Genomic DNA, 13,114 nt, shown 5'->3' on the forward strand with positions numbered 1-13,114 from the left:
CAGTATTCTATATCTGTTGATTCTGGCAGGACCTGAGCAGCTGACAGTTTTGAAGGAAACAAAAAGTACTGATTTCTGAGGTGAGAGGAAGTTACTGTTTCTCTGTTTAATATCCCTCTCTATAACTGCATTCACCAACAACAGGAATTCAAAAGTGCAGAGGTTTAACAACCTAGCAGACTATGTTAGCTACACAGCAACATTCAAAAACTATAGCTTTGGGGATGAAAGCCTTAGCTGGAATAAAAAAATTCATGGCTCCACTGACAGCGTTCTTAAAGTTCATGCCAGAAGACGGTAAGTCCCTACCTGCCAGGCTAAAAAAAGAGACCGATGATCAGTTAGTAGATTTCCACACTGAAACTGAAATGACATAGTTTGTCTTGACATTTTAAAGCCTGATTTCAAAACCAGTACTCACCTACAGGGCAGGTTGGGCTAGGATACATATAGAATGTATCTTTATAATTTTATAGCACTGCTTCATCTACCAAGGCTTCAGACAGCTGTCTCGGAATCAGACCTGCAGGTTATTCAGTTTACTGAAATCAGACCTGCAGGTTATTCAGTTTACTGAAATCAGACCTGCAGGTTATTCAGTTTACTGACTCCAGTGTAGCAGGCATTTTGGTCACTTTTGGCTATACACTTCCCTCCCTCTCCAAAAAGCCACTTTTATACAAGTTACTAATACAGGCTCAGATACAGGTCTTATTACCGTAATGACGAGTATCAAAATGTGATTTTTGTCTTGCAGTAAGTCTACTGCACAACAGCAGTACTGCATTCTTCAGTATGTGAAGGAAATTTAATCCATTTTGGGCGATATCTGTAGACTACTAAAAGCCAAGGAAGTTGACTTAAGGAGAAACAAAAAGCACAGACCTTTTAATTTAAATGGCAAATTTATTCATTTAGCTGTTACCATTTCATCTGAATGTAAGCCCACACCGAATGTTCACAACCCCCTGGAGACTTACTTCCATGATGGCCCCCTGAGATGCTATACTACAGTAATAGGTGTCATTTCTATCTTTTACTTCCCCTACTATCTGAGGTTTTTTTAGACAACAGGTGACAACAGACTGATAGCTCTTCAAACTAAAGACAAGACAACAGGCTAAGCTCCAAGAACATCATATGGGCCGAGAAAATTTAGCCCTGGCCAGGGATAGAGCCCACTGTTGACAAAACACATAACTTTCATTAGTAGTAATGCACAGTACAAAAGCAGCCAAACAGAGAATGGATCCAGAACTCCAGGGAACAGATCCACGGCTCATTTAAAAACAAACAAACGAGCCATTAGTTTTTTTGCACTGGCTTCCAAGACTTTTGAGCAAGTCTTTTGACCCATCGTAGACTTTTAGAAATTATGCAGGGCTCCACAAGGCAATTCTCATACAACACAGATTTATCTGAGCCTAAAAATAAATCTGACTCCAGCGTCCTATCACTAAAGAAATTGTATTTGTGATTCAGTCAACACAATATAAATGTAGAAGGTAACGTGTTACACAAAGATGTTCTGGTAGCTTCCTAGCCAGTGCCTACTTATGTAGTCCGAGATAGTGACTGATACATTACCGAGAGAATAGGAGCAAGCAGAAGCATACCTCAGCCATTTTAGGATTCCAGCCGCCATGGCCCTCCTGCATCTCCCGCAAGATGTCAATGTCCAGCAGGCATTTCACTTTGTCCCCATGCTGGAATGGATGCCTGTCCGTGCTTTCTTTCCTCTGCAGTTCAGCTGGTTTTCCTAAAAAGAAGAATGATACCACCCACATACATGCAGGATGCAATAATACGCTTTGGGTCTCATTTGGCTTTGTAACAAGGGTTGCAAATTAACATAGGCTTAATTGGGGCAGAATGGTGTAAACCCCTTTTTCTATTGTGGAGTATGCACTACACACTCTATGGGGCAGCACTATGTAGAGAGATCAAGAGGATTTAGCTCTAACTGGATATTGATATTTGATATTGATATGGGTTAAACATGAGGTAGTTCTAACAAGACACAATTTTGTCCCTTCCCAGAGAGGGGAATGCCTTTGAATGATGCCTCTTCATGTCATGTCAGTCATCAGTAGCTGTTCTTAGCAATTCAGTCACCCACAACTGTTGTTCAGCAGACACACCCACACAGTACTCAAAATAAGTTCTCTTCCATAGGCAGCCACAGAGCTTGCTCTGGGGAGTGCTTTACCCTCCTAGCCTTCCTGTATAGCGAGAGGCTGTACCCCTGGAAATAAGCTTGCCATCCAACCCTTCCCTTTCCTCATGCTCTTGCCAAGCTGCTCAGGGAGAGAAAAGAATGAGAAAGACCGGATTCTGCTGCTGCAAACTCAAGAACAGACCTCTCTGTCTTCCTTCAGGGGAGCAAAAAATGGCTCCTCCACCTCATTAGAAAAATACAACCAAATTACACCTTAGTAAAAAATCCTGCAAGTCCAAAAACACAAGTAGTTTCCTTGGTTTCATTACAGTTAAGAGGAAAGGTGGACTGCAACAAGTTGCCAATATAGACATCGCCTTCTTCCATGACTTCTACTAACCTCCCTGCTGGGCAAGTATTTGTCAGCTCAGAAATCTCCCTTTTGTCACATTCCCCTTCAACACACTTTTTGGTCCACCAGAACAAAAATATTTGCTCTCTAAAAGCATAGTGAACACCAGTTGGACCACTGCTTGCCTAAAGAATGAAAAACTTTGGATTAACAAAACTGACACTGGCTTGAATTCTCTGCTGACAGATGCAGGCACTACCAAGGGAGTTTCATGCATTTGCAGCAGCAAGAAGTTGCCTTGGCAGAAGATCCTTCCTTGGCATACAGCTGTGGGCATCTGATGGTCTTGCACAATCTTACCACTGAAAGGCCAAACCACTTTACTAACCACTCTGGGTTCACACATGGACTACTTTTTTCAAATGGTACACATTATGTGGGAACTTTATAAAACCACCTACTGATTTTCTGTCTTCCAAGCAAACTGGCTTTAGTGTCACGAAATGGCAGCATGAATCAGAATTTCTCAACAGAGGACTTGTCTCTACGCACCTAATTTTGGGAGATGCTCTTTGTAGTAAAAGCCACCAGATGCCTCCACAGTACATTTCAGGTCCACTTTTCCCTTGTGTCCAACTCTGTAGACATTTGTGGTACCATCAGACCACGTGACGCTGGCCACACTGCGTCCGGTCTCTACATCCCAGCCACGAATGTCAACCACACGTCCAGTTTTACCTTCACCACCTGATAGAAAAGAGGGGAAAAAAGTGTCCAGCTTGCATTTTCACCAAGACCAATATACAGAAACTCACCTGACACTGGGATGTTTACTGAGATATAATTGAATGACATTTTTATCTTAACTAAGTAAAAAATAAGGAAAAAACTTGTCAGTTCTCCAACTATTCACCACAGAGAAGTAGGCACGGAGCCAAAAGTCAATAGCTGGGGCAGATGAAATTCTGACAGAGAGGTTGCCATCAGGAAGGATTTCTGTGGGGCCCTATCATAGGCCAGCTTTACATGTTGAACAGAAGCACACAGGTCTGCTTCACTGACAGCATACCGCTGCCTGAAGCAATGCCCTCCAGTCAGGTGTTCTTCATATACATGTAAGAAGGAAATCACACACATACAAAATATTATTCAGCAGCTCATACAACTTCCTCACAGCGTGCATGATTCACCCTGATCTGCCGAAGGCACAAGAGAACTCAGTCACCTTTTTAATTTGGGAAATTAAACCATGACACAACTCAGTTTGACCAGCTAGGAGAGAATCTCTACGTTAAACTCGCCAAAAGCCAGCCAGCCATTTACTTTGGAATACAAATATGGAAAAGCTGAATTCTGTGTAGAAGCAGCCATTCCTCCTGGTGTACAGAAACACTGCCTAGCTAGGCAGTGTACAGTGTCATGGCACCACACTGTGGCAAGATAAAAACACAGCAGCATTGTAAAATCCACCCAAGATCTTTAATCTCTTCCCAACACCAGCCAGGTGGAGGAACATGAAGTAAATTTTGTTCTGGTACTTCTTTTCACCTGCCCATGCAAGGAGGAGTACTATTGAAACAATCCAGAACAGGAGGCTATATTTGTGAGAAGGTAAATCTAGCTGGGCACATGGGACATACTCTCATCTGAGACACAACTGTATATCAAGACTGAACGTAGTGACAATGCAGTCAGATTTGCAGATTCCCTAACCTCACTCTACTGCCAAGTCACTGTGTGAACTTGGGCAAGCCCCAGCACTGGCCTAGCACCTTCCCAAAAGGGGAGAGCAACATCTGTCTCACTGAGTGGACAGTGAGCTTCTAATCATCTGCAAAGCCTTGGAATTTAACAGCTTAAAGGAGTTAACTTCCTCATCTAACTGCATATCTATCTAAAAAGCATAATACAGACAAACTAGTGGCCTTTATTGTCAGCTCTATCAATGACAAGAACACGCCTCTTTAGAGGGCTGGTCTGAGAATCAGAAAGTCCTAGTATCTCTTAATTTTTACTGGAAGAAAAATAATTTTTAAATCCTATCTGCCTTTAAAATCTCTCCCTAGAAATGGCAGGTGGATCCCAGTTCTGTACACAATTTACACTGCAGCCAGTTACCAGATCAGCACTCCAGATATCCACCCATGTGAATATTATCTAGGAAAACACAATTTAAGTTACCAAAAGCATTTCTGTGATGTAACCTTCACAGCTATGCCTAAAAAAGCCTTCCAGATTAGAACCCAGACCCTAGCAATAGGGCAGATAACAGTAATTTTCATCTTCCTTTCTGCAGGTAACCATAAACAACTGTCCAGTCCAAAATTAATCAGGATGACAGCTCTTAGAAAAGAAGGCTACATGCAATATGCAGTTACTGACCTCAGAAAGGGAGAGCCTCTGGATGCTACCAATGTTCAAGCATGGGAACACAGTGACCTTGCATCAACACTGTGTTCCTTTGACTGTATTATTAACGTGGACAGGTTGTAGCAGGTTCCTGTCCTCCCCTCCTCTGTCAGTCTGCAAGAAACCTGGTAGGTATCACTGGCCTCAAATTAGTGCTGACAGAAACTTAGTACCAGTGACAAAAGAACTTAAAGTTCGTCTGTTGCAGCAGGATTCAGCTTGAACAACAACAACAAAAAAGTAATCTCCCCCCTCGCCCTGTTCAGATGCTTTTCTCTGAGGAGGGCACTAGCTTCCACTTCCATGGTGTTTGGACTCTGAGAAATGGTAGTAAGGAAAAATATGTATTCAATGAAAAGGCTGAAGTGATTGAAGAGCTGCCAGGGCTGACCCCGACCACAGCAGAGAAAAAAGTTTGGTCAATTGGCAAATTTTGCAGTCAATGCTAATTTCTGCAAAGGGCTTCAGGCAGCAGGAATACTAAAAAGACAAAGGCAAATAAAAGCAAGACCAGATCAGATTTCTCAACTAGCTGCTATTGCCCTTACCAGACACACAAGACCACATGGTCAATACATGAACTTACCAGGACTCTATTACAGAGTTTGCAAGGTTATTTATTACCACTACTTACACATTACCTCCTTAAGTGGAATTAGAGTTGATGTGTTAGCGCTACCAGGAAGCTAAGTTCAGAAGAGCAAATAGCTGTGGATGGGGACAGCTCCATCAAAGACAAAGCAGTACTCATTAGAGACCAGCTGAGCAGCTGACCTTACGTTCTTCTCACTTGTCTTGCACATATAACTGCTTTCAGGTCACAATCATCGTAAGCAACACAAGTCTCAGACATGTAAATGTTGGTCTGATCTCAAAAGGATGGATAAGCTGTACTGAGCATAAGCTTCTTTTGCTCTCAGACCCTGCAAGTATTTATGTCCTCCACTGAACCCAGTGCTGCAATAAATGGTGGAGTCAACATTGGAACCTGTGGGCTTACAACTTAATTATTAAGGGAAAAAAGAAGCAGTAACATTACAGTGCGTACAAGGCTCTGGAATAGAAACGGATAGTGAAGTTTCCTTAATCTTGTAGCACTACACAGAAATCAGTATCAGTGAATTAGACACAGTCATTACGCCCCAAACGCAGCTCTAGAAAAGACATTTTTGTTCCTTTGCATTTTCAGCCTGAAGTTACAGTTCATACAGAAAGCAAAAACCATTCTCCAGCAATCACAGCAAACAGTTCTTCATTAATGCTGCATGTGGAACAGTCCTTATATATCATTTCTCTTTGCTGTGCTTAAAAGTGTCCAAATAAGGATTTTCCAAAGAACTCCAAAGGAAAAAGGAGTACTGTACATGAAGTCAGACAAACCTTATTCCTACTATGAATAGAAGCTTTTTCAGGAAAAGATGGGTCTCTATTTTCTTGTAACACAGTGTACATTTATAGATCTATACAAGGTCTTCCAGGATGGTTCCCATGAGTTTTCACATCTATGAAACATGAGCAGCAAAAGTTCCCTCCCACACCCTGAATGAATGCGTACAGTTTGTGTCACAGATATGTCTTTAAACAAATACAAGAAAGCAAATAATGTTTAATACTCTAAAGAACAGCAACCTGCATCATCTGAACAGCTCCCACAGAAGCTACTGCTCAGCACATGCATTTTCAACTAGCAATTTGGCAAAACCTAAAAGCAAACAAACAAAAAAATTGAATGGTATTTTACAGGGCATCTTAAAAGAAGCTTACCATCCTGGTTACCCCACTCCCAGTCAGGGCCACGGACTACTTTAGCCCCCTGGAAAGTCCCTTTTAACGTGATGCGAGTCAAATTCTGTCGAGGACTCACTAGGACTCTGGAAAAACAAAATAAGAAAAAACAAATTAATTTATTGTTACTATTCACACTTTATAAAGCTCTGTTCTAGCTGAGTTCTGTCATATGAGGACCAAGTGCACCACACTTAAATACAGAAAAACATGGCTTGAGTTCTGAAGAGCATGTAAGGAGTGAGAGAAAACAACAGAATAGCTGAACAGGGTCTTTGACCCTAAAAGCTGGTATCCCCAGGAAGGTCAGAATACTTAGGCACTGTTCCACTGATGGCAGAAAGACAACTAGTGAATAACACACTGGGCTAAAGACGACCCAGGTTTACCTTCAAACATTACCAGAAATTGTGAGATCCATAGTGAGCTTTAAAAAGGCTGTTTGTGTTTCAACTGTGAGATGCAGGTAATTGGGAATAGAGGCTGCTATGTGAGCATGAGGAACAGCCACAATTCAGTGACAGTCTGTGAAAACAAACATATCTACACAGAAGCAGAAGGACTGTGGTGGGGTCTCTCTCTCATGTTGTTAGATACCAGAAGGTCATCTTGCTGACTCAGGAAGTTGAACACGCATAAACACAAAGATTCAACATGATTACATTCACTCACTCACACACAGCATGCTTAGCCATGATGGAAAAAAGATCACCCTTCTTTCAAAACTTCAAGAGCCTTGAGGGCGCTGTGTAGGGCAAAAAAAAAAAAAAAAAAAAAAATCTAGTAGCTCCGAAGATGAAAAAATTTCCCACACACTCTACGAGATGCACAAACCACAAATTATATTAGGGCAAGGCAGCTCACCAAGGGCCAAGCATGATTACTGTGAATGCATGCAAATTAATACTTTTTAACATAACTATTTACCAGCATTCTACAGCATAAAGTACAACATCTACAAACTAGTCATCAAAATCTGGGTTTAGTAACTTCACCCCATTGCCTACACAGAGCATGGGAAGCCCTCCTACAAATATCATCAAGCAATCCAAAACATCATAGCAGGAGGGCATATTAAATTTTCCTTGCCAGCTGTGCCACTTATAATCCACGTTTCCCAAAGAAGAACACCCAAGTTAATTAATCTAAGTCTCACACCATTAAAACGTATCTTTAAAACGGAGCCTCTGAGAGGGAGGGAAAAAAAAAAAGAGGAGTAAGGAGAAAGTTAATAAGCTCTCCAGAAAGTCTGACATCACTTCAAAGGGAGAGTGAAACCAACTTTCAGCTGCCCTTGTATCCCATCATTAAGTTTAAGGCAATGCTTATGGACATTACTAGGGTGTACGCTGCATGAAAGCAGTAATGGCTCAGGCAGTCTCCTAGTTCAAAGTCATAAGGAGTTCAGCACATTTCATAACCTAAGCTGCAGACTGCACTGCCTAGTTCACTTGCTGAAAAGCAGAGCAGATTAGACCAGCAGTGTTGTGGCTAGACTTTCAAGAGTAACACAGAACTTTCTATCCGCCCTGCAATCCGCATCACAGGCATACACACCGATCCATCTTAAGAAAAAAGAAAAAAAAATACCTACGTGATAGTAAACAGGGGGTCTGATGTCCTGTTAAAGCAGCTTCCAATTCCCATAATGTTACAGCAGCTTCTCTGCTGTTTTTGTGCGTGCTGTTCCTAGTGTCTGTTCCCTAGCAGAAAGCTTTCTCATGAGATACCAAGCCAACAAAGTCCTTATGGACCTGTTTGTGTTGCTTGCCCAGGGTACAATCCACTTTTCTAGGTGACTGCAAACGTGCCGCAATCCATACCCGTAATTGCGCACCTCCTCCTGACAGGCTCTTGGCAACTGCCAGACCAGACAGAGCAAAACCAAGTTCAGCAGCTGTTCCACAGGAGAAGGGGAGGGGAAGCCTACTGGGGGTAGGGCTGACCTCAGAATGCTGTATTTATTTTCCATCTAATACCTAGAGAGAGAAGGTGGAGACTCAGAAGGATAAAAAGCTTATGCTTGAACTTACTGTTTACTTATCCATCAAAAGCCTAAGTCTTTTACCTTTCTTAACTTGTTAACAGATCTCCCACCTGTGCTTTACAACCTAATGTGTTTAAAAAGAGGGAGAGATTATTTACACATGCTCTTATAATTGTTGAACATTCATTATCCAGATTGTAGCTCAACAGGAGGGAGACAAAGACTGTTTTTTGAATGGTTAAGATTTTGTCTGTTTTAAACACCATCAAGGCTGGCAGTTGTTATGAAAGAGAATATAATGAAAGAGGGCTAGGAAAAAGCTCAGCTAAGAAGAAACACTGATCAGCATTCATTTTATTGCACTGTGTCATGCACTATAGACTGGCTTCAAAAACCAGCATGGATTTGTGTACTACATCTGAAACAGCTTAGCTACAACATGCTATTTTCACTGTATTCTGTTGAATGCTTTTCTAACAATTTATCAAAGACATCTTAGTCAAGCCCTGAGACAAAATGATAAAAATATACTTCTCTCCTCCAAACCCTACTCTCATAAGGGAGGGGTTTCAATGCAAAGATTCTCAGGGGTAGTAAGTAGAGCACCAAGCTAAGCTTAAGCAAGATGTTTAAACAGCAAAATAGCCACCATTCATTCTATTCCTAGCATAATTTCCCTTTCTGTGTAATCAAACAGCAGCCATTTCCCATCTCAACAGCTCTCACATTTACCTGCCACTTTCAGTGAAATCTGTGGCTAGAGACTAGGAAAACAAAACAAAGCTGACCAGTTCAGAAAGCTGAGCTCCCTTAAAGAAGAAAGCAGCATAAGAAACTCCATCTCCCATTCTGCTTAAATGCTGGAGGCAATCCACCATAACTGCCTTCTTCCCCTGGCCTCCCAAAAATTTTGACCTTGTCTTGAACCACACTGCTGACCAGCAACACCGAAGAATGATACGAGAACCAGATGTCCTGAGCTGATACATCTTAGGTTTTAATCTAATTCAACATGTTTTGCTCCAAATTCTGGATAACAACCGAAGTTACTAGTGTGTTGCAAAAATACCCTGGGGATAAATTTAATCACTGCAATATTGCCTTTAATAACAATTTTAATTATGACAGCCAAACTCTGCAGCCATTTCTGCCCTACAAATGCCAATGATATTAAATTATTATAGAGTCCAGAAAACACTTGGGAGCATGTACTGTACAGAATGAAGCTATGTCTGTCTTCAGCATGCTGGAACCACCCCCCTGTGGATTACTCTGCCTGTGCTCAAATTTCACTGAGGTGCTTACATAGCCTTTCACATCACTGAGAGCTACGCTCCAGACAGCTAGAAAAATAGCATCATCCATGCTTTACAGATAGAGATTTGAGACCCAAAACAACTGACTTCGAGAAGTTTAAACAGAGACTGCTTTTAATTTGCAGTAGCGATCCGAGGCCCTGCAGAAGTCAGAGCCCTTTCATACCAGGCACAGCTAACATATTTTGCAAGACAGAGGCTTCTCCACTGCAGACAATTCTTATCCAAAGAAACAAGCACAATGCATGGGACTGGAAAGCAAAAGGGATGGTCACCCTGCAAAGTAGCAGGCCATAAATACTGTGTTAATCTTTTCAGAAAGGCATAGCTGTAAACTAGAATCTCAGCTCACAGTGGGTACAAACCCACACTCCTCCTAGGATGTATAAAGATCTACGCAGGCTACCTCAAGAAAAGCCAACACAAAGATCTTACAGAAACTACAGGTAAAACCGACGTCAACGATGCAAGAAATTCTACATTCTCTAATCCTCCCAAGCAAAGCTTTTACTGAAGCACTTCCAGCAAAGGATAAAGGAAGGAAATTCTGACAGATGGCAGGCGGATGCCGATTGCTCAAGCATGAACCAGACTCAGGCAAGGACGCTAGTGAGGGATCAGGATCACAGAAACCTATTTCAGGAACTGTCTTTACCAAGAATTTCCATTGTCAATCCTACCCTTCCTTGCCAAGGCACAGTTCTTCACAAAACCAGCTGTATAACTCAGATCACAAGGTCTGAGTTGGGCTAAATGCTTGCTGCCTTTTTTGCTAGCCTCCAAAGCTAACTCATATCAGACTCAGATCTGGAAAGCCACAGGGGGCAAGATTTCAGACCAAGGCTACTAAACGGGAACTAAAACACGTCTGCGCACCTAAGACTCAACACTGTATTGCAGACAGAAGGTTTTCTCAACTATGCTCTCAGAGATGTCTATACGCAGCCTTTAATGGCGGAATATTGTACTGAGAACGATACAGAAGCACTGGTGAGCAAAGTGAAATGTCTTATCGTCTTTTAAACATGACTATTAGTTCAAAACACAGGCTAAGGATGCTTTAGTGAAGATCTCTCTTGCTTACAGTTTTGATCATGTAATTCCAGAAAAGATAAAGATAAAATATGTCACTGAAATTTAATCCCTATTCCACAAATCAAACAGGATATTCCAAACTAAATAAGGGAAGCCCTAGTATGGGGATATGCCCTAGTGTTCTGCAATGTACATGTTTTTTTAAGGAGGCACAGTTAGGTATTTTACTTGGTAAATTATGGTGTTTTTTTAAAAAGTAAAATTATACTAATTCATTAATAGAATTAATAAATAAATTCATATTAATAAATGCATTAATACTTAACGAGCATTTTAAAACCAGTTAGGAAACAATCACATCATGACACAAGAGCCAGACTTGATTCAAAATGCTACTCACCAAAATTTCTTAGTCTAGCAGCTTAAACTGACATTGCATAAATAACACATGTTGAAGAGATTACTATAGTAAATAAACCTGCATCCCCTTTATTGCCTAGTAATCAAACACCCAGCAGTTGTCACTCAGCTGCTATATCAGCTCAGGCTTAGAGTATAAGCAGTCACAGATGGAAGGCAGGATTATTAAAGCTGCCTTCAATGAGTCTGCATTGCACATGCATACCTCAATGATAGCATGCACTTGTTCTTGTAATGTATCTGATTTAGAAATCCAACTGGTAACTAGACTAGACAGACCTGGTTTAAGAATTATGGCTGAAAATAACACCAAACTCTGTTTTGACAACAGTATAAAACACAATGTGAGAAAATATTTGTATTTCTTATGCTTGATTACACAAAACATTTCCCTGTGTAGTTTGCTGGCTCCTCCAACTCCATTGTTCTCCAGAAAAAAAGAGGACTTTTGAAAAATTGTTAAGGCTGTGATTTATTGGTGAGCGAAGTCTAGAAAATAGCCTGGGTAAAATGCACCTCATCCCCTACTGAAATTCAACTTTGCATCATCCTTGAGAAGGCGATGCATACAAAATGCCATTGCTGCTTTTGCACTTGAATATGGTAATACCAGTATTTTGTATGAGAGGAAGATTATCTCAGACTTGATTATTTGCAGAACTCACCAGAGCGTGCCTGACTATTCCAGCCCTAACATACACCTGATGAGTTTTGCTTTGCTATCCTGCTTACAGACGCCGATTTATCTTCCAATTACTAGGCATATATTCAAGCAAAGGGATACACAATTGCAAAAAAAGGTCTTTACTGAAACTGAGCTGTCCATCCTTTTAAACTAAGGATGAGAGCCTCTCCCAAAACAGCCATAAAACTCGAACCAAACAAGACCAATAAAAACTACCAGCTATTGGCAGATGCCAGGAAGAGATTTTATTTTACTTCAAATGGCAAAATATAAAAAAAAAAAAAAAAATCAGTACTCCCTGCCACCAGAGGTTCCAACTCAGGTCATTTAAGACCTGAAATAGCATTCAGGTAAAGGTGTCTTCAAAGCCTCTTTAGAAAACTGATTGGGAACCCTCTGCAGCATCTGTCTGGGCTTAAGGCCTCTTAAACCCTAGGATTAGCGAGCTGCTACAAACAGTTCTGTGTTGGCCTTGCCTAGGTTTAGCTGCACAGGTGCCATGTGGTGGGTCTGGCAACAGCAGTGCAGGTGGTAGCAATTTGCTGCGCAAGGACATCACACTGCAATCTCTGAAATTGTCCTACTCGAGCCCTTAGTTTCCTCTGTCAAAGGATCAGCAATGGTAGCAGTTGTGAGATGGGATGCATGGTGATGCTCTCTCACCACGGAGTAAGAACGGAGACCACGGAGGGACTGGAAACTCCCAGCTCTTGATCTTTGGTTATAAAGAGACATTTGATGTGACAGCTGCGTAATACAGCTGCATTCCATGGTTCTTCTACATTTGATCTCACTGATGGTAAGCCAAGGACTACAATCAAGATATATAAGTAGCCCCTCCTTCATTATGCAAAACCAAGATCGTGGGATGCTGTCAAATTTGGTGGGCTGTCTCTCCATCCACTCCCCTTGTAAGATTTCTGACTAATTAACACTCCAGCGTGCTCATCACAGCACTTTGCCTGGG

General features: G+C 41.4%; 1 protein-coding gene across 6 annotated transcripts in view; it reads right to left on the reverse strand.

Annotated features, from left to right (window-relative positions):
* Nucleotides 1-13,114, reverse strand: part of MIB2 (MIB E3 ubiquitin protein ligase 2) — a 52,660-nt gene that overhangs the window by 19,098 nt on the left and 20,448 nt on the right. For 5 of the 6 annotated variants that reach the window (XM_030017607.2, XM_030017606.2, XM_030017604.2 and 2 more), the window contains 3 exons: nucleotides 6,684-6,790; nucleotides 3,063-3,257; nucleotides 1,617-1,759 (listed from right to left, as the gene is read on the reverse strand). In XM_030017607.2, the coding sequence (XP_029873467.1) occupies nucleotides 1,617-1,759; nucleotides 3,063-3,257; nucleotides 6,684-6,790 (445 nt within the window). Of the gene's footprint in view, nucleotides 1-1,616; nucleotides 1,760-3,062; nucleotides 3,258-6,683; nucleotides 6,791-8,298; nucleotides 8,529-13,114 lie in introns of those variants that run through there. The other variant, XM_030017608.2, reaches the window with a different exon arrangement.

This window comes from Aquila chrysaetos, chromosome 6, assembly GCF_900496995.4.
Source record: "Aquila chrysaetos chrysaetos chromosome 6, bAquChr1.4, whole genome shotgun sequence".
Lineage (NCBI taxonomy): Eukaryota > Metazoa > Chordata > Aves > Accipitriformes > Accipitridae > Aquila > Aquila chrysaetos.